Source organism: Bacillus rossius, chromosome 1, assembly GCF_032445375.1.
Source record: "Bacillus rossius redtenbacheri isolate Brsri chromosome 1, Brsri_v3, whole genome shotgun sequence".
In the NCBI taxonomy this organism is placed as follows: domain Eukaryota; kingdom Metazoa; phylum Arthropoda; class Insecta; order Phasmatodea; family Bacillidae; genus Bacillus; species Bacillus rossius.
This window is the reverse complement of record NC_086330.1, coordinates 36,737,296-36,759,620: the sequence shown is the minus strand read 5'-3', so window position 1 is coordinate 36,759,620 and position 22,325 is coordinate 36,737,296. Positions and strand designations below refer to the sequence as shown.

General features: G+C 36.8%; 1 protein-coding gene across 3 annotated transcripts in view; it reads left to right on the top strand.

Annotated features, from left to right (window-relative positions):
* The first annotated feature begins 327 nt into the window (after nucleotides 1-327).
* LOC134534559 (uncharacterized) overlaps nucleotides 328-22,325 on the top strand; it is a 56,112-nt gene continuing 34,114 nt past the window's right edge. Inside the window, exons 1-5 of one of the 3 annotated variants that reach the window (XM_063373051.1) lie at nucleotides 328-557; nucleotides 6,958-7,078; nucleotides 12,579-12,737; nucleotides 16,636-17,372; nucleotides 19,749-19,841. In XM_063373051.1, coding sequence (XP_063229121.1) covers nucleotides 7,017-7,078; nucleotides 12,579-12,737; nucleotides 16,636-17,372; nucleotides 19,749-19,841 — 1,051 coding nt within the window. In that variant the 5' untranslated portion in view covers nucleotides 328-557; nucleotides 6,958-7,016. Of the gene's footprint in view, nucleotides 558-6,957; nucleotides 7,079-12,438; nucleotides 12,738-16,635; nucleotides 17,373-19,748; nucleotides 19,842-22,325 lie in introns of all 3 variants that reach the window. The other 2 variants (XM_063373044.1, XR_010075505.1) reach the window with 2 other exon arrangements.

Genomic DNA, 22,325 nt, shown 5'->3' with positions numbered 1-22,325 from the left:
AAAAAAAAATTGATACTGAAATCAACCAAATAGTTCAGTATTTACAACATTTTTGATACCTACTTAAAAATGTAGGTTTTAATAGTAAGTATAGACAGTTAAAATAATTGTATCTTAAAAACTAAATGTCGCATCGTAATGTTTTTTATATATTCAATAAATATTCATGAAATGATAGCCAAAATATTATATAAAAAAGGTAATTTTATATATGAACGATGTCGATGTTTTTGTACTTTTTCGTCGATGCATCGGCGATGTATCGCTCTTCAAAACATCGATGCTAACATCGATGTTTCATAAACGATACATCGAAGTTTTCAAAACAGTGATGTATCGTTTGGATCCCTACTCAGAGTAAATGCTTCATCTTAACGTCTCTAATCTCTGGTTTTCTTTTAACTGGGGTTTGTTTTGTTGGTAGCGTCTAAAAACAATAACTGATTTGTTTGGGTTTTTGAATAGTTTGAAAAGTTAAAAGTTTTTAATGTGAATAATTTTCCAGTTTAAGGAAACGTCGGTACAATGGGAATCAAGGTTATAAAACTACGAGCGAGGTAGGAACATTATACATATATATATTTACCTTTTCATGTTATGTGTTAAAAAGAACTTTAATTTTTTTTAGATATATATAATTTTTGCATACCTTAGTGCATGTAATAATATTCTGGTAATATTTTCGACATCCATGTTTGAGCGAAATACCCGTTAAGTTCAATGTTTTTATCTGTACCTTGTTTTAAGTTTAGTGGTTGGTTACTGCTGTAATTCTGTAATTTCTCATATGCAAGCCCCCATCATGAATAGGCCTACTGCTAAACGTTTCTATATCTTACAACATAAATAGCATAATTTGTTTTCTTTATAATTACATATGCATGTAGATATCTAAGGGATGGGTGCATTGGGAAAAAAAACCAAATAAAAATCAGTAAATGCACATTTTATCATATTACATCAAAACCTTAACCATGAGAGATTATGTAAGTTAAGGCAGTAGTTCCCAATTTTTTTCAGCCAGGAAACAGTGTGATTTACTTTTCTTTTGGTTGAACCCCAACTCCTCAAAGAAAGTTATTTGACAATAATTGTGTCTGCTTTATCTGACATTCGTCCTGACTCACAGAACCCCTGTGATCCTGCCACGGAATCCTCCACAGAACACCTTTTGGGAACCACTGCTTTAAGAAATAAAACCTAAAAATTTAATACAGTTTAAGTGGTTAGTGACAAGTTTAATTTGCTGCTATGCATGGTTGGACTGGCCAGGCAGCATCCCATCCCGCTTCCACTACTCCCCGCTACATCTCTTTCATGTATCCAATGAATGTGGAGAGAGTGGGAGAATGGCGTACCTAATATACGGGCCTACCTAGGTTAGGTAGGACCTATATTACCCTCTACCAACTGATAGGAACAAAAAATTAGGTAATATTCTTACAGCGTGGCTTTTCCGTGAAATAAAAAAAAATTCAAAAATACTTTTTTTTGAGCACTAGAGACGTTCCTATATTTACTCTGAAAACAGCATTTTTATAATATTCTTACAGGTTTCTGAGAAATCACAGTTAATAGGTTAGGTACATTAAAATAACATTGAATTGACGCGGTGGCTGTAAGTTTTTCCTTTCCTGTGTAGGTCTGTGTGTGTTTTGGAGATTTAGTTAAATTGTGCAAATGGTCGGTTACATTATGTTAGTTACATTAAAATTACTTCAAATCTATGTGGATGGTTTGATGGGTTAATACAGCTACATAAAAGATACTGTGAAATCATTTGAACGGTTGGTTAGGTGCTACATATTATATTGGTAATTCCTAAGCAAGCATTAAAAATATTTTACAGTATTTTTAATGTAGTTATACTAACCCAACAATGTTATGAAGTATTTTTGATGTAGCTAACCTAAAGTAATTTACCATTCTCACTATTTAACTCAAATTCTCCAAATCACATACACACGGACCCGCACAAGAAAGCGAAAAATGGTGGTGGCTGTGTCAATGCATATATTGTAATGTAAGTTATAAACAGTGATGTCTCAGAAACCAGAAGGAATTCAGAAAAGCTGTTTTCAGGGTAAATACAGGAATATGTCTAGTGTTAAAAAAAGTATTTTCCTAATTTTATTATTACTCATTACCAAAAATTGTATTTTAAACAGTACCTACTTGTAAATGTATGTTGGTAACAGAAAAAAAAACACGAAAAAAATATTCTGGAAAAATATGTGGTTATATTTTTTTCAGAAAATTGTTTGAATAAAAAATATTTCCACTCATATCTCTAGTTACAAGTGTTAAGAGGAAAATATGGCACCCTGGCACCGCTGACTGATGTATTTTGTGTCTATGAAACTTCTAGTCAACATGTAGGTGGCGATGGATGAAGGATAGGTGCTGTGCCCCAGCACTCACAGGTGTAGTGAAATCCTCCCATGCCTGTCATGGCCGCTAAGCCCTAGCATCAGATTACAAAGAGAATGCATCTGGGCCCAAGTGTCGGTGGCAGTGCGATAACATGCAAAGTAAAATGATAGTTAACTCCAGTCAATAACTAAAAAAAACTATTTAAACAAAAGTGAGGTAGGGATTGGTCAGCTCGCAACCATATTTAAAAGAGAGTCAACCAAGTGACATCATCAAGATATAACTTCACAGTAATTACTTAGGGATAAAATTAATTTGGAAGTTTGTTAAAATAGTAAAGAGCAAGATGCAGGCTTGCTTTGTAGGCCCTCATTAGCGAAGGAGTTCAGGCTAATTGGCCCTCCACAGGTTTCAGAGGTGTATTTCCCATGTTGCTTGATAAGTAGAGACGTGATGTCTATCAGGCTAGACTCCATTTCTTACTCATATAGAGGAAGGGTAAAATATTCACTGTGTTAGATGCCATCTTCCTCTTTGATTCAAACCCTTGAAAGAATCCCCTCATCTAAGAGGTAGAGGTTCATCATTGATTATAGAGTTCTTTCAACTCATGTCAAACAAATGACTGTCCAACAACACAGGAAGGGTAATTCTGAAGGGGAGAGAATCTTCCAAACAAATTGATACTTCAAATAGTTTATCAGTATTTGACAACTTTAAAAGGTCATAATGTTGCGTATATTAAAAATAGTGTAAACTCCTGAGAATGGTTGGTTAGCTTGGTTAGGTTGGCAACATTTAAAATACTTTTAAATTGTGTGACCGGTTGATTAGGTTACCTTCATTATATAAACATTTAAATTGAGTGAAAAATTGGTTAGCTATATAAAAAATATATAAAACAATAGTAAGATGGAGGGTTATGTTAAGTTAGCTTAGTTTAATATTGGTAATTCTCAGCGAAGTGTTCAAATGTTTTTACAGTACTTTTAATGTAGCTAACCTAACAGACCATTCTCACATTATCACAGTATTTGTAATAGGTAAACTAAGCTCACCATTCATAATGATAAATAACTGGTCAACTGTGTGAAGTATAAAAACACCCTCTTAGAGAATGATTGTAAAACATGTCAGAAAAGTAAAAGAAAAAAAAGTATTTTAGAATGTTTGATTGTTTTATTTATTACCTGGGGAATGAAGCACCCTGTCCAATAGGCTTCTTTAAAATTGTCTCTGCCAAGAGCTTGAAAGTCGGAGGCACTATCAGCTGGCATAATACGTGGCTGTAAGTTCTTCATGGGTTCCTTTGGAAGTTTGTTAAAATAGTAAAGAGCAAGATGCAGGCTTGCTTTGTAGGTCCTCCAGTGGTTTTTATAAAAAAAAAGCAAATGTTTTTTTTAAAATGTATTTTTAATTAAGTAAAATATATTAATAAATTTTGATGAAATTTGTAATTCCACTCTAATAACAAAAATATTTTGCTCATTAATGTCTCTGGGCATTTACATGAACAAATAATTATATACTACTTACGAGCTTATTTAAATTTTCTGAATAAGTTGTAAATTATACCCAAAAAAATACTCCTCTAAAATTAAATTAATTACACCTATCCCTCACTTAGAACGTCTTCAGATTGTGCGGATTCATTTAGCGCGATGTGAATTTTACTGCCGCAGTCTTGAATAGCACCCCTGTAAATTTCAGTTAACACAAAATTTCGGCAGGCAAAAAAAAAAGTCAGCACGATGCCACAAAGTCTGTTTCAACTTCTGTAAACAACAGATGTGCCGTGGGGTACAGTTAGCCAAACAAGGGGGTAAGAGATGCCCATGCAGGTCTGTCTACGCTATCGGCTATTGTACAAACATCAGCTAAGGCAAGTTAAATTGCGGTTATGGAGTGTAAAGGACCAAATGTTTTTACGTCCACGTGTATGTCGCCGTGCCGTACCGTTGACGCCCTGCCACAAACCGGGTCGTAAACTCAGTCTAGCCAGTGGCAGGGAATTCACTCAAAAGTAATGTCTGCCCATTCAGCTGCCGGTAACGGCCACGCTTATGTTGGTCGCACTTAAGTTTTAAGCAAGTCAACTGTCCGCACTCTTACCAAAAGTCCATATAAGTCTGATGCTGTTTGTTTGTACTAGCGGGAATATATTTGACATTAGATATCGGAATAGAAATGAACAGATGATTCACGTGGAAAAGGTTGCTAAACGAATGTTGCAATGAAAAAAAAATCATTAGCCTGACAGGATTGGTGTGAACCAGGTGGTGATATGCGAATAAGTACTTTGATTTTTGAAAAATAAAATTGTAATTATCTGGACAGTAATATCAGTTTCACTGTCAGTAAAGGATGTTTGGAAAGGTACACGACGTGAGTTGAAGGTCATGCCTGGGCGGGCAAGTCAGCCAGCCGACTGACGATAAAGTACATAACCACGTATCTCCCGTTACGCGGTGTCGTATTTGTTGTACAAAGTGCGATGGGATGCATATAAAGATAAATGGTGTGACATATTTATAGTTGTGTTATTCAACGCATTTATACTACGTAAAGTATATTTTCCTACACAATTTTGGAACACATTAAATAAATTAGCCTTGTAATTTATGGAAACTAATGCTTCAGAATATGCGATTTTGAATAATACGAGCATTTTTGGAATGAATTAGTCGTGCTAAGTGAGGGATAGGTGTAGTAAATTGTAGTCAAAAGTGTAAAAAAAAATTCCTATTTTTGTGGGAAATCCCTGACTACAGTAAATCCAGTTTGTTCGGCTAACACCCATTCTATGGAGAATCCTCCTCCTGTGGGGGAATACCTTTTATGTGGTTAAGTCACAGTATGTGCAGGTTTGCTGGACTTCAGCTCTTTGATGTTATAACTTTTCTGGTTTAACATAAGTGGCAGAAAGCGGAATGTTGTATGGCTTTCATTTGAACATGCTGGGAACCAAAATAACTAATGTACTAAAAAAACATGGTTTAAAGTTTAAACCAAAAAAACCCATTTTCTTTAATGTTTTTTTTTCCAACCCTGGTGTCAAGTATCCAAGTTTATTCCTTGATCTTGATGGCATAAAAAGTGTTTGTATATTGGTTTGTGGTACATGATGCTTGCAGTTTAATTTAGTATGTTGAATGGTCCTGGCCAAACAAAAACTCAAATACATAAAAAAAATTAGTCTAGTGAAAATTTTTTCTTTATTATTCAACATATGATTATAATTCACTGTTAGGTAGGTATATTTGATATTTCCAGGATATATACAGGAGCATACCATCAGGATCAAGGATTAAACTTGGATATGTGATATGGAACTATATTGTCCATTCCTGAGGATTTTTTTTCTATGACAATCAGCATGAGACAGCAATGGCATATGTTCTACACATGTTAAACCAAATATCTAGCCACTACTTTACCAGCGTAGGAGAGTTCTTGATGGCTGTGATCGCTAATGTATCACGCTGGTGTGACAAGGGTTCTTGATGCCAACCCATGGAATCATTCAAATTCATGAGCACAGGTTTGAAGTTTACAGTTATCTTGCCGATCTCATTGCTTTGCACCTAGGCACAGCTGTGCAACGTGGTAGGTAGGCCACCTTAAACCTTTAGCCAACCTACGCCCACGGACAACCTTCTTTTCATAAAATGGACTCGATCATAGTGTTCAAGAGTTGATTTTGTGAGTTATAAACTAGGTAGGTACATGTATGTTGTTTTGAATATCTTTATTATTAGGGACAATATTATATAGTGAACTGCGATAAAATTGAAATAATGCCGAAAATCATGTCTATACACCACATGAAAATGAAATTGAAGTTAATAAACCACAAAGCACTGAAATACAATTGAAATCATGCAATAAAAACTCTTATGACAAATATGTAATCTTTTAAATTATTAAATTCAATGAAAGTAATTTATTAAGCATGAAGTTCGTACCACATTTTATTCAAGAAAAATTGGAAAAATTTCACTTCACTTTTAATTTTGCAACTGTTATTAGTTAGATATTCATTTTGACATTACAATGCTAGTAAATTTTTTAAACCAAAAATACTTAATGGATTAATTTTATTTGTTTGGAATAGTTAGACATTCTTATTACAAATCAGTATTTTGAAAAAGTGCATTATGTATCAGTCACTATGACACTGTTTTGCAGAAATTATTATTGTTGAACATTTTAGGTGTCATTTATTCAGTAATACATATTTTTTAATAAATAATTTCATATAAAATAAAACTAATAACACCAAAATCTCCTGTTTTAAAAATGAATTTAGCCTGAAGATAAAACCATAAAATCTTGTCAGTACTTTTCATTTTATTTGGCTGGTTTAGTATTGGCAAACACTTTATTAATGCTTAATTCAAGGTCTGGATTTTTTACGTTGGGGATAGCTGCAGATTCTTCAAGCAAACAATGTTATTTAATTTGAGTGCATTTTCAAACATATAATAGTTTTACTGTACTGTGTCAACTTGGATCTTGTTATGTGTTGTAATTATGTACATTGTGGTAGAAATTAAATGAGATATTTTGGTTAATATGTTTCAGAAAAGAAAAATATTCTTCCAGTGAAAGTGACTCATCGCTAGATTTATCTCAGAGTAGTTATGAAAATATTTCAGTACCAGTACGTGTACCTACTATACCACAGACCGAAATTGAACCGAAGGTAAGTTCTGAAAAATTGTCATTTAGATGAACCTGTGGTATACACAGTAAATATTAGGACATGTTTAACTTAATTATTGTTTCAGCGCCATATGTGTATTTTAGCTGTAAATATGTTAGACTATTTTTCATGCGTTTATGTATTGAGTTTGTGCTTGTGGGATGACTTAAGGTTAATTCATAGCAGTTCATATGGTGTTTATATTGGGATTCATTTCATACTTGCTGTATATCCTACTAAAGATTTGATATTCCATTTCCTGCTATGTTTTGCATCAGTGCAAATTATAACACAGTCTTCCAGTATTTTATCTGCTCGCCAAGTAGGAAGCAAGGTTCTTCCATTGTTCCTCCTAACATAGTTATTCTATGTCCAGGGGAAGTAAGGAAATAGCAGGAGGCGGAAAAGGGAGAATGGTAGGTTCTGAGCTTGGGTTCTTCACGTTCAAGACATCTCCAGTATGGGTCGGTCCCGCTGATCCAGGGATCTCGCACTGGGAACATTAAGCTGCGCAGCGACCATGAGCTTAGGTAGTCGTAGTCACTTCAATAGCACATCCGCGTCGGTCGATGTCTGCCAACGTTGTTTCAAGACTCCAGTCAAAACAGAGCAGTTGTTACATATTGTTACGATTTCCCTGCGGGTTCGCAAAGGATAGCCCAATTAATAGATTTTATTCCACACACAGTTTTATTTATTACCACTACTTGTCACTTACAATTAATCTTCTAAGATGGCAGATAATTAATTACATGTAAAGAAATGTCAATTCCCCAGTCACTCGTTTCACACACCTCGCTGGGCCGCACTTCCGGCGCAACTCTCGCCGCAGCACCCCTCGTGGGTCTCCACCGCGGGACTCCGTCGCCGCACTTCGCCGCCGCCGTCACACCCTTCGCCGAGATCCCACTCGACGACTCGCTCGTCACTTCACTCGGGACTCCGCCGCGCCCGCGAATCTATCGCCCGGAAACTCCCGACTCCACTGATCTCACTCACTCCCTGCCCTGGAACCTTCGTCCAAGGACTTCGCCCGGAAACTCCCGACTCCACTGATCTCACTCACTCCCTGCCCTGGAACCTTCGTCCAAGGACTTCGCCACTCTGCCGCACCCGCGGCACTATCGCCCGGAAACTCCGCCGCGGGAGAACTCCCCACTCCGACTCTCTCTCTGACTGACTCGAAGGTCGGCCCAACCTCCTTAAATAGCCCTTGGGTTCCCATCCAGAACAATCGGGCATGTCTCCGAGATATCGCGCGACCTTCGCCGTCGAAATGCCCAGAAACGCATCGTGAGTTCTCGAAGGACGCGGTGGCTGCTCTAAGAACGCCGATAAAGGCGTCTGAGTCATTTTATTCCGCAGTGCGGCCTCTTTTAAGTAACCCGATCTGAGGCAGGTGCGCGCTGCGACGGTCAGGATGTAGCGAGATAGTATGACACGAGATACCAGGGAGAGGATGCGGGTGGAAGGGGGCGCAGACAGGCCGAACGAGTGCGGCGATGCCATGCACTGCAGCCAAGCGCGATCGTAACATTGCCCCCTCCTTAAACCTGTTCGTCCCGAACAGGTAATGCATCTCCTCCTGGAGGTCCCCATGCTACTCGAAGTTTAGGCCTCCTGCCTTTCCTCCATCGCGGGCTGTACAGTCTCACCAGATAACCCTCTCTCTCATTAGATGTAGCTTCTCTTGTCACCCGGCGACACTTCTGGGTCGCAGATTCCCCATGTCGTTCAGCCAGCTGCCCGAGACGGACCGACCATTGCCTTGGACGGACTCGATACTCTTGAGAGCATTGCTCGTTGCCTCCCAATGGTTCGCTTGTTTCTTCCCTTTTTCTCTCTGTTTGTTCTCTCGTAGCTACTCGTTCACAAAGCATTTCTTCCCAGCTCTTCTTCGTCACTTCTTGGTTCCTCATTCCCTCTTTGTTCTTATGAATATCGTCTGGACTGTACTCAGTTACTCCTTGCACCATCTTCTTCACTCTTTGTGTTCTCATTTTCTCTTCTCGGACTTTCTTCCCCTGTTCTTGGTCCTTCTTCACCTCTTCTTGGTCTTCCTGTGTCTCTTCTTGGTCTTCCTTCGTTTCTTCTTTGCACTTCTCTATCTCTTCTTGACTCATGTACATCTCTTCTCGGCTTTTCTTCAGCTCTTCTGTGCATTTAGCCCTCTCTCTTTGGTTTATCTTCATTTCTTCTTGTTCAATATTCCTTACTTTGTAACTCATCCTCACTACTTCTATGCTTTTCTTCAGCTCTCCTTTCATCTTCATGTCCTGGCTGTTCTCTCCTTGGCTAATGTCCTCTTCGCAGTGTTCTTCGCTGTTCTCTTCGCTGTTCTCTTCACTGTTCTCTTCGCTAGTCTTCTCTTCACTGGTATTCTCTTCGCTAGTCTTCTCTTCGCTAGTCTTCTCTTCGCTAGTCTTCTCTTCGCTAGTCTTCTCTTCGCTAGTCTTCTCTTCTCTAGTCTTCTCTTCGCTAGTCTTCTCTTCGCTAGTCTTCTCTTCGCTAGTCTTCTCTTCTCTAGTCTTCTCTTCGCTAGTCTTCTCTTCGCTAGTCTTCTCTTCGCTAGTCTTCTCTTCGCTAGTCTTCTCTTCGCTAGTCTTCTCTTTGCTAGTCTTCTCTTCGCTAGTCTTCTCTTCGCAGTTCTTCTCTTCGCTGTTTTTCTCTTGGCTGTTCTTCTCTTCTATGCTCATCTTCACTTCGGTCTCTATTTCATTCCTAATTTCTTCTTGGCCATTCTTAATTTCTTCCTGACCCTTCTTCATTTCCTCTAGGCTATTATTTGACCCGCTCTTCTTTTCTTCATGGTGGTTCTTACTCTCCTTCCTTCCACTCTTCATTTCTTCCGTAAATTTCTTTATACTGGTTACCATTTCTTCCTTAAAGTTCTTTGTACTAGATACCATTTCTTCCTTAAAGTTCTTCATACTAGCTAACATTTCTTCCTGACCCTTATTTATACTGGCTAACATTTCTTCCTGACCCTTCTTCATACTGGCTAACATTTCTTCCTGACCCTTCTTCATCTCGTCCAGCCTATTCTCCATTTTCTCCTGGCTACTCTTCATCTCGTCCAGCCTATTCTCCATTTTCTCCTGGCCATTCTTCATTTCTTCCCTGTTACTCTTCATTTCATTCTTCATTTCTTCCCTGTTACTCTTCATTTCATTCTTCATTTCTTCCTGGCCACTCTTCAGTTCGGCCAAGAATGCCAGGACATTCTTAAGCTCATCGGCAGCCATCTTTCTTGTCTACAAGCCTAAATATTTTTTTTTCTAATACTGTTATTAATTTTAAATGACCTAGCCGAACCTTCTAATTTAACTAACAATAACTCTATTACATTCAAAACTAACACTGACTACAGTATACTCAAACTAACTGTAGAAAATTTCAAATTCACTGAAGTTCTAAACACTAACTATATTCTCGTAAACTAAATTCTATCCTTAACTTTTAATCTAATACTGTAACTGAATCCTAAATCTATTAATTAGGGCTATCCCACTTCTGACACCAAAATGTTACGATTTCCCTGCGGGTTCGCAAAGGATAGCCCAATTAATAGATTTTATTCCACACACAGTTTTATTTATTACCACTACTTGTCACTTACAATTAATCTTCTAAGATGGCAGATAATTAATTACATGTAAAGAAATGTCAATTCCCCAGTCACTCGTTTCACACACCTCGCTGGGCCGCACTTCCGGCGCAACTCTCGCCGCAGCACCCCTCGTGGGTCTCCACCGCGGGACTCCGTCGCCGCACTTCGCCGCCGCCGTCACACCCTTCGCCGAGATCCCACTCGACGACTCGCTCGTCACTTCACTCGGGACTCCGCCGCGCCCGCGAATCTATCGCCCGGAAACTCCCGACTCCACTGATCTCACTCACTCCCTGCCCTGGAACCTTCGTCCAAGGACTTCGCCCGGAAACTCCCGACTCCACTGATCTCACTCACTCCCTGCCCTGGAACCTTCGTCCAAGGACTTCGCCACTCTGCCGCACCCGCGGCACTATCGCCCGGAAACTCCGCCGCGGGAGAACTCCCCACTCCGACTCTCTCTCTGACTGACTCGAAGGTCGGCCCAACCTCCTTAAATAGCCCTTGGGTTCCCATCCAGAACAATCGGGCATGTCTCCGAGATATCGCGCGACCTTCGCCGTCGAAATGCCCAGAAACGCATCGTGAGTTCTCGAAGGACGCGGTGGCTGCTCTAAGAACGCCGATAAAGGCGTCTGAGTCATTTTATTCCGCAGTGCGGCCTCTTTTAAGTAACCCGATCTGAGGCAGGTGCGCGCTGCGACGGTCAGGATGTAGCGAGATAGTATGACACGAGATACCAGGGAGAGGATGCGGGTGGAAGGGGGCGCAGACAGGCCGAACGAGTGCGGCGATGCCATGCACTGCAGCCAAGCGCGATCGTAACAATATGTTATCATGGGTGAGACCAACCCTTTATAGCAATTTGCAGCTCAACCTGACGGAGGAGAGCATCGTTACAGTCGTACATTCTACAGAGTCTTAGTTGTAAAGATTTTTTCTACACAGTGAGTTGGCGTTGATCCTGATCCTGCAAACAGCACCACCAGAGATCCTATAACTCCAGAGCTTCGTCCACCCTATCCCTGTGTTACGCCGAGTATATGTATCCCCGTAAACTGTGTGTACATTTAAGACTGATACCTATACTCATGATGAACGCATATTATATATTAGCTTCTCTCAATGGGTCATCATGCATGTAAGTAATAACTGTTCAAAGAGTTGAACAGAGTGTATAGGTAAGTAATCTAACATTTTATTGCAATGTGTGATTTTAGTAACTTATCCCCAGCTGATGTTTGAATGGATAAAAAGTTCATGTAATTACTTTGCAGTATTGAAATACATAACACAAGTTTTTAAAACTTAATTTGTTTTATTTCAATTAATTACTTTTGTATATACTACCTTGAATTCGTAACTGCAATAATTTTTGTATATGATAAAAGCATTCATTATGAGTAGCATATGTTAACAGCTTCAAAATCTGGCAAATATAGTTACACTCGTAATATTGGGATAAGTAAAACACAATATTTAGAGTTTAAGAGTTTTAAGAATTTTTTATTTTATTTCTGCTTATTTTCCCAAGTGAGTATGACAGTAATAATTATGCAACACTCACAACACTTAATAATTTTTCTTTTCAAAAATCCATTAAATAATTAATTATATAAAGTGTGGTTATATTTGACATATTCTGAACATATTATGCTGACTTGTTTTTTATTTTTATTTTAGCAGTATAATATGGTACATTATTGAGTTTAAGTAGTGATTATAGATTTGATTTTTTTTTTTTTTGTAGACTGGCTCTTCAAAACCAATCTCAGATAATATTTTCAAAACCCCTGACCTGTTTGGTAGTTCCAAGTTAACAGTGGACAAGAAAAAAATTGTACGCACATACGGCACCAAAAGTGTTTTTTGGGAATCGATTGTCTCCAGCACACCTCTCAGCGAGAAGTCCGTACACATGAAAGTAGTACCTTTATCACCCATTTGCGATAAACCATTATCCGATGAATCCATTGTTGGTGAAAAAGAACAAGATGATTCACTTGATTGGTGTACATTATCTAAAGAAGTAGCTTCATCCAAGGAAAGGTAGGTGGTTTTTTTTTATGTATTTTTTTAATGGTTTTTTACATGGAATAGTTTTAAGACATAAAGTGTGCAAATGTTTTTGTGTGTTGTTTGTTATTAAAGGTAAGGCTGGGTTTGTAAACTACTCCAGGTATGCAATGATACAACATGCAACCAAGGCAAGAAAACCATGGTCGTAGAAAGCATCAAAAACCGTACAACTTGAAATTTTAAAACAGTACAAAACAAATTTCTCCCCTAGTCTTTTTGTTATAATACTTGTTTATCATGAATTCATATGAAATTGTTAATAATTTTACTTAAAAATTTTATTTCCCTACAATGCACGGAAGTTTATCTTAAGTGAAAACATGAAAATTTGATTTATGTAACAAAACCAACATTATGGCCTCCTGTACACATAAGTCTGCATCTTTAAATGTTTTTTGAACTCTTCACTTCAAATAATGTTTGGCAGAAAACTCGTAATGCAAGAAGTTGAAAGTTGGCCAATGCTTGCATTGCATTTTTGCTTCTTGCAGTTTATAAACAGGTATTTCTAAAACTTTGTTATTAAACATTTCTTCTTGTGTTGCTGCATTTTATGAGTAGTTTATAAACCTGGGAGGCCAGTGTGAGACGTCTCATAGCTTTAATCGGTTGTTTCAAGTGCCTCAATTGACTTGATTGTCTTGCTCGGACAACTAGAACTGACATGACACTGACAAGGCATTATTAAAATGGAATTTTATTGAGGTAGAGCATCAAGTGGCCTAACCACTCTTTCTGTTTTTTTCCCCTTGGTATTTACCCAAAGCTATGGTGCACCTAGTTTTTTTGTATTTTGTGCAATTTTGTATTTTGAGCTCTCTTTTCCTTTGTAAATTATTAGACATAAATGACCAAAGTTTTGAACTATAACAAACAGAAGCAATTAACTTTGATAATGTACTTGAATTCATATATAAAAAAGAAAGAACCAAACTATAATTAAAATTATTGTGTTTCAGTATTAAGAGTAACATGATTATGTTTAAAGTTTCAATTTTTTTTTTACACATTTTTTTACCCCTGATTACTGTGAGTTTTTTTCCTTCATAATGGTATGGATAAAGAAAAATAGTGTTATGTGTTTGAGTATGTAAAATCATTATTCTAACTTGTTAATGGTGAATTATACTTTGCAAATGTACAGTCTATATTAACATATAGAATTATTTTTTGGGGAAACGCATCACTGTTCAAAAAAGTGTTTAAAATTCAAAAAAAGATAGTTAGAATAATAAATGGTAAGACACAAAGGACTCACTGCAAACCATTGTTTAAACAATTAAATATTATGACTTTTCCTTGCCTGTACATTTTTCATACTATACTTTACACAATGCGTAACTCCAAAGTAATATCAAATAGTAATATACACAGTTATCAAACTAGAAATAAATGTGATTTACATTTAATCACACATAGAACAAAACTATTTTCACAAGGACCCTACTACAGTAGTATCAAACTAATTAATAAATTACCAACTGAAATTAAGGAAATTGTCCATTTAAATAGGTTTAAACAAGAACTAAAGAAATATTTGGTAAAGAAATCCTTTTATTCAGTTGAAGAATACCTTAGGGTATAAGCATATTAATATGTTGGTTTTTGTATTTCAGCAAGTATGGTGGTTAGGATGTATCAGCAACCTAAATAATATTGCCAAGACAAAGATTGTAGTATCCAGGAGTGTGGTTATGTTTTGTATTTAAGATTTGTGTTTGTCTATATGTTTTAATTTTTTGTTTGTATTTTGTATATTGACAACTCCCTTCTAGTATGTACTGGAGAAAACAGGAGGCAACCAAAAAAAATAAAAAATAAAAAAAATATAATAGTTAGACAGTGTTGTAGTTTTGCCTGTAATTTTTTAGTTTTCCAAAAATAAATTTTTTGGCAGGCAGTTTGTATAATTGAAACAAGTATAAATAATGGTGTTTTGGAGAGAAAAAACTGGTCTGTCTTTGTGCATTGTATGTTACATAATTAATCCAAAATTATTGTAACTATTGAAAAGAAAGATTTTTTTTTTAATATTCGTGTGCAGTATTAAATAAAACAAGTGCTTTGTTTTCTAGCATTGGTTGTTTAAATCATAATTTCCTTTACTTATTATTTTATCAGTGTCATATTAGCCCTATAATGTAAAGACTTTAGTTCCTTTAAATAAAGTCAGCATTTTTTTTTGAAGTGTTTAAATCAGTTACAGAGGATGTTTAACAAAAATAAATTATTAAATACTGTAGATTAAAGTATGTATTACAAAAAAATTATAGTGTAACTCAGAAATAAATTATCAAATACTGTAGTTCAATGTATATGCACCTATCCCTCACTTAGCACGACTAATTCGTTCCTAAAAATGCTCGTGTTATTCAAAACCGCATATTCTGAAGCATTAGTTTCCATAAATAACAAGGCTAATTTATGTAATGTGTTCCAAAATTGTGTAGGAAAATAAACTTTACGTAATATAAATGCGTCGAACAACACTCAACTATAAATATGTCACACCATTAATCTTTATATGCCTCTCATCACACTTTGTATGACAAATACGACACCGCGTAACGGGAGATATATGGTTATGTACTTTATCATCAGTCGGCTGGCTGACTTGCCCGCCCAGGCATGACTTTCAACTCACGTCGTGTACCTTTCCAAACATCCTTTACTGACAGTGAAACCGATATTACTGTCTGGATAACTAAATGTTATTTTTCAAAAATTAAAGTGCTTATTTGCATATCACCACCTGGTTCACACCAATCCTGTCAGGCCAATGATTATTTTTTTCATTGCAAATTTAATTTAACAACCTTTTCCATGTGAATCATCTGTTAATTTCTGTTCCGGTGTCTAATGTCAAATATATTCCCGCTAGTACAACCAACAGCATCATACTTATATAAACTTTCGATAAGAGTCCTAATTTCGTACGATTGTGCGCACAGTTGACTTGCTTAAAACTAAAGTGCGACCAACATAAGCGTGGCCTTCATGACAATCTGCGCACCGTAGTACTTCTAGTTTTGTCTCAAATACTTGAACACGATGCATTATGAGTGATCAAGCACGTACAGTTACTGGTATCTGAATGGGTAGACGTTGCTTTTGCTTGAGTGAATTCCCCGTCACTGGCTAGATTAAGTTCACGGCCCGGTCTGTGGCCAGGCGACAACTGTACGGCACGGCGGCATACGCGCAGACGTAAAAACATTTGGTTCTTTACACTCCATAGTCATAATTTAACTTGCCATAGTTGATGTTTGTACAACAACCGATAGTGTAGTCAGACCTGTGCGCGCATCTCTTCCCCCCTTGTTTGGCTAACTGTATCCCACGGCACATTTGTTGTTTACAGAAGTTGAAACAGACTTTGTGATGTCGTGCTGACTTTTTTTTTCTGCCGAGATTTCATGTTAACTGAAATTTACAGGCGTGCTATTCAAGACTGGGGCAGTAAAATTCACATCGCGCTAAATGAATCCGCACAATCTGAAGACATGCTATAAGTGAGGGATAGGTGTACATACGTATTTATATTACAAAAAAATATTGTTCATATTAAGCCAATCTTCTTACTTTAGTAATAGTATCTTGGGACTAAGTTATCTAGAGTATTACTACTGTTTAGACTTCATTGCAGTCTTCTTTGTGTATTAGTATTTGAATCATGGTACCAATCATCACTCCTTAAAATTGCTTCTTATATCTTTCCTAAGGATGACCTTTTCTTAATTGTCTCGCAAGCATATTTTCTTTAGCTTCAACCTTTCATGTATTGGAGGCATTCATTCCAAACAGTTCTTACTTTTAGTTACTATTTTTATTTTGAAGTACTTAATATCATCTTCTTACTTGATTGCAGGCGAGCCAGGAATGTCAGAACAAGTCCTCGAAAGAGAAACTTGACAGTTACAGAAAAGAGGAAGAAGGTGTTGCCTGTCAAAAGTGTCTCTCCACGAGTAGTCAAAGTGACAAACAGAACACGACAGAATGCAGAAAGTGAGAGTAAACATAATACAAGTGATGACGAGATGGTTATCAACAGTTCGGCGCCCAGGAACGTTGTGTCAGAGGCAGCTTCTAACGTCGTTCGTCCTAGCATCAACGAGGGTGGAACTCAAAAAGATACAACTGCAGCGCACAAAGAAAAAAACAATAGCACTTTAAAAGAAGCAAAAAACACAGTTACAGAAGTGCCAAAAAAAATAATTACCAGGCAGTCAAATATTCCTGTGGAAATTATATCAAATAGTCCAGTTGGTTCTAAGAAATTAAATTGTGTGAAGGGTGATGAGTCTTCAGCAGTTGAGAACAGTTGGAATGCGAATGGTGCTAGTGAGTCCGTAAACGGTATCAGCGGAAACACTGAGAGGTTGGGAAATAAGAGCAAGGTTGCAGTTGTGTGTGAGAATGTGACCATTGATCATGAGATGGAAAAGGAAAATGCAGGTAGTAATAATTCAAGTAGTTCCAGAAGATCACTGCTTAAGAAGACTCAGGATACTGTGGCACTTGATCTTAATGAAGAACCAGTAGTTACTACAGAAGGGATTGAAAAAACACAGAAAAGTGCAGAGGAGTTACATGAAGTTGTGACATGTAAGTGAAGTTAACAAGTTTCCTTTAAAATTAACATTTTGCCTTGTCTCATTTCCTATAGCTGTTTAATTTAATTATTTTAAAAAAAATTGATGACCAAAACAAAATGATTAAGATGTCCAAGGTTAGCTAGTACTTATGCAGTCACAGATATGCATGAAAGCACACACACAAATGAAGTGAGGTAGTGCAGTGTTAACACACTGGACTTGTGTTCCACAGAACTTAGATAAATGCTGGAATAGTTATTTACTACATGCTGTTATTTAGTACATCCTTGTTGTGTGAAGTTATGTGTGTTGTCTCTAATGACCTTGCAGTCGATTAGATGACAAGACTGAGTTCCACATGCCATGCTCGTCATTTCCATTTCTCAACATTATTATTAATTAGAGGCCCCCCCTTATCGGGGCACACACATGGTGTGCAGAGCTTCAGAAGAGACCACGCGATTTAAAAACTATTCAAGATATCTTAGGAGTGTCTGTTTATGAAAAGCATTTGTGAATGTGCTGAGGGCAAGTGAGTGGTTCTGTTCCTGTATTTTATTTTCAAACAGTATTTTTAGGAGAGTGAAAAGGGCTTAAATGTGTGTGTTCAGAATAGTTTTTAGACATGAAACACTTGGTAAAGATTCTTGAAAGCTTGCACTACACCTTTATCTTCATTTAATAATGTTCGCAGGCTTTCAGTAGGTAACTGCCCCCTGATGATGGCGACTGCAATGTCGACCGAAACGTTGGTGATTTATTCGCCAAGGACATGGCCACAACCCAGAAGCCAAGCTACTTTATCTTCATTTGTCCACCATCTAATTTCGTAGTTGTCCTATACACACTGAGAAGACTGCGCACCTGTTTGTAGCCTTGTGCTTATAGGCAATACCGCGCTGGAAGCACCAGCGAACATCGCACTTATCATCCCGTCTCACTAACACAGATACATGCCTGACCAGATGGGCCGCCGTAAGGGATTTTCATGTAATGTTATTCCAATAGCTCTCATGCATTTGTTATTCAGCCACAAATTTTCTCACCATATAGTTATGGAAGGTTATTTTCAGCTGTAAAAGGTCACGCCTCTGATAAAAATTATGAACATTTGTGTGACTAACTGCTATGAGAAGATACTATTTAGTAAATATCTGTTAGAAAATTTTTGAGACAAAACACAAAAATCTAGAGAAATAAAGTGATATTTACAGGAATAACCCTCAAATAATAGTTACGAAAAAAAATAAATAATCAAATGGCATGCAAGACCGAGCCTTAAGCCCAAGGAAGGAAAAAAAAAACACTACAGAAGAATAAAGAACTACTTCATGTAACACAATATAGGAGATATAATCCATAGCTGATTCAGTAATTACAAGGCAGAGAAGAGAAAGCAATCTAGGGAATATTTCAAATGTGTGATTATTATCAAAATTAAGATAAACATATAGATATTTCTATTGATCAGAAAATAAAAAAAGGCAAAACAAACAACACATTACAATTTATAGATAGTGTCCAGAGATGAACCTAGATTATTGCCTTTATACTTACACACTATATTGTAAAATATTATTAATGTCTTTGCTGCAGTTCTGAAGCTTTCAGAGATATTTAGTATCTTTGGTAAATTTATTTATATATTTGGTTTTTGTTACATGCTGACCAATAGCTGAGAAGTCTTAAATGGTAAGTACCATACAAAAATACATTGGTATAAATGTAAATATGAAAATAAACAAGGAGAATTACAAAAAAACACTAATAAAAACAGATACAAAACACTTACTACTGAATAACACTAGACAATTGTGATAACTTACAAATATGTACTAACATGTTTACAAGAACACATGAATATATTAATGATAATTAAAGGATACTGTTTTTTTTTACTTAAGATAATTTATGCTATCTCATAAAATTTGGTGAAGTGATAGGTATAATATGTCTACTGGTTTCTGTTTATGTAGGTACCTAGGCACTTAGTTTTAGCTTCTGCACTGAAAGGTCTTTAATCAGGCATTCTCTGGTTTGGCACATTCTGTAATCCAGCACCAAAAAGCAGCTTGCGTTAATATTTTTTAGAATGGATTCCGGTTCTCGGCGTTGGCCACCAGGTGTCGTTACTGAGCTGTCACTTTATCATTTCTGTTAGTTTCATTTCAGCACAGTGTTTCCAGTTTTCTAGCTATATAAATTTTTCATTTCACATTTATATTAAATCTACATTGATGTTTGATGATCCGGCAAAATCGCTAATGCTGCATGAACATTGCCCTTAATATGCCAGATTTAAAGACCTTTCAGTATAGTAATAGTGGTGTATTATTATTATTATTATTATTATTATTAATCTCCCCATGTTAAACATTTTTTCCAGCATCAGTTATCACTGGTGGATGTGAAAATTCTCAGTCAGTACCTTCTAGAAAAAGAGGAAGATCTAGAAAGAACACAAATTCTCAAATACAAGGTAATATCAATCGTATTGTAGTTTTTTACTACTTCACTGTGAGGCAAAATAAGGTAATGTCTATCAGATCATGTCTATCACTTTCATTGTATATCAATGCTTATGTCTAAGGATGGTATTTTAATAAAATCTGGATACTAGCTAGCTAATTTAGGTAGTTATAGTGTTAGGTTTCATGCTCACTACTTTGTTGCAGTCTTAAACAGTTTACAATGAAACCTTTTTCTTGAAGACTGACTGTTATGTGTTTAAGTGCAGTGGAAAGAAATGTTACAAACAAAAAAATCTTCTTACAAAAACTTTCTCTGAGACACATTGTAAGGTCTCAATTTGTACCTGGCTAAAGAGCAAACTGATCCACACAAGATAAAAAAACACCTCAAAATTAATTTTTTTGGCAACTATACAAAAATGTTCAGAACAGTTACTAATTTTTTTATGTTGGCTTTCCAGATGCAACTTTACTTTGATTTGTTGTGAAGAAAAGATTTGCATAAATTTTTTAAGAGATTTTTTTTCCATACTTGAAGATACACGTAATGAACACCATTACGTAAGTTCCACACAGTTTCACACAAAACAGTACAATTGTTTCCTCGCACACATATCCAATATAATTTGAAAGTTAGGAATAGAAACAAACTGGAAAAATTTTTACAGAATAATTATACATACATAATGAAATCCTGGGCACACTTCATGTCCATGGAACCGCCAAGGGAAAACAAAGTCCTTGGGATGACTGTTCGACAAAACATTGTGACATTGTCGTGGGCTCATGCCAACATCTACGGTCGAAAAAACAACAATTAAAAAGGTTTATAAATGGCGCAGCCAGGTCAGTAGTTGTTAAATTTTCTCTTCACTACATTTAAATTATGACTTTGAGCCACAGAACAATGCAACATTAACCTGTTAACATTTGAGTGGAGAATAAAGAAGCGAAGCAACTACGTCCAAACACGCAGAGAGGCGGTAGCTACATTGCTCCATCAACTGATTACTACACAACTTCTTTGTACAAGGAAACATCACTACAGAAAGTATATTGTCGCGTGGTTTAAAACTATAAAAATAAAATAATTCAATAAATATTCAATGAAATTTAAATCTACCAAATCAAAGGTCAAATTAAATCCATAGAAAACTATAATGCGTTTTATTTAACTTCACTGGAGGGAAAAAAGTAACTCAGAGGACATACTTGCTTGGCATCTACTTATAATTTGCGAAAGGCATTAAACAATTCCTCTTAACTTAAAAATATACTACTTTAATGTACCAAGGATCGAAACGAATAGGTCCGTCATCCCGTACAGGATGTCTGGTGAAGGATGAATTAAAGGAGATTTTTTTAAATATTACTTAATACTAAATGAAAATGACTTTACATTTTATTTTTAAACTTCAAATAACCAAAATTAGTCTTAAGTATCAGGCTTTACAGATTATGAACAAATAAAGTTAACAATAATGATCTCTCAGATATGATTAAAGTAATAACGACTCAACAACCATACAAAAGAGAGAGAACTTCACTAAACTCTTCCCTAATTCTTTACTAAAACTTTAACGTAATAGCATCAACACCATAATTTATTATTAAACTGAAAAAAAAAAAAAATTTCAATACTCACTCTCAATTACGATGAATATTTCTTGATTCCTCACGTTAAAACTAATCTAGGACTCTTCTACCGACTAGTTACTACTGACGAGAGGCATAGCCTATGCCAGAGTGAGCTTAAACACAACTACATCACAAACTAAGCGACTCGTTTCCACAAGTAAGAGGCATAGCCTCCACCTGAGTGAGCTTAAATACAACTACATCACGAACTAAGCGACTCGTTTCCACAGGCAAGAGGCATAGCCTCCGCCTGAGTGAGCCCCGAGATTACGCTCACTTGTGCTTAAATTTCTGCGCACTGCCGCACCTACCATAACAAACGCTGGTTATTGAAGCCAAATTTACAAACAACTGACCAGGACAGCTGAGAAGACTACCCCCTCTACCCAGACGTGCAGGCCACACTGCACGGCCTGTTACGACAGCGCGCCCTAGTAACTGCGGCCAGTGTCTGTGCCAGCGCACGGCCGAACAAGCAAAATACAAAAGCATGTGTAATCTGCAAGGCAGCAGCGCACCACGCCGGCCCCGTGCCCCAATTACTTGGTCACGTCACTTGCGCCGACGAGTGAACAGAGCAGCCAGCCCAGAGTCCCATCAGTAAAGTCCCCAAATTTTATTTCAAAAACCCTGCAAAATTTTGAACCGCGACATTATTACCTTAGCATCTAGCTGTCTCTGAAAAGAACCATCACATTATTACAAAGTCTTTTCTGATTAAATTTACAGTTTCCCATGGGAGCCATTTTTTCCATCATAAGACTACATACGTAAATCCAGATAGTCTCAATAACTGATAAATTGTCTTGAAATTTGGCACTGCCATGTTGCACACCTATTTCTCATCCTTTCTT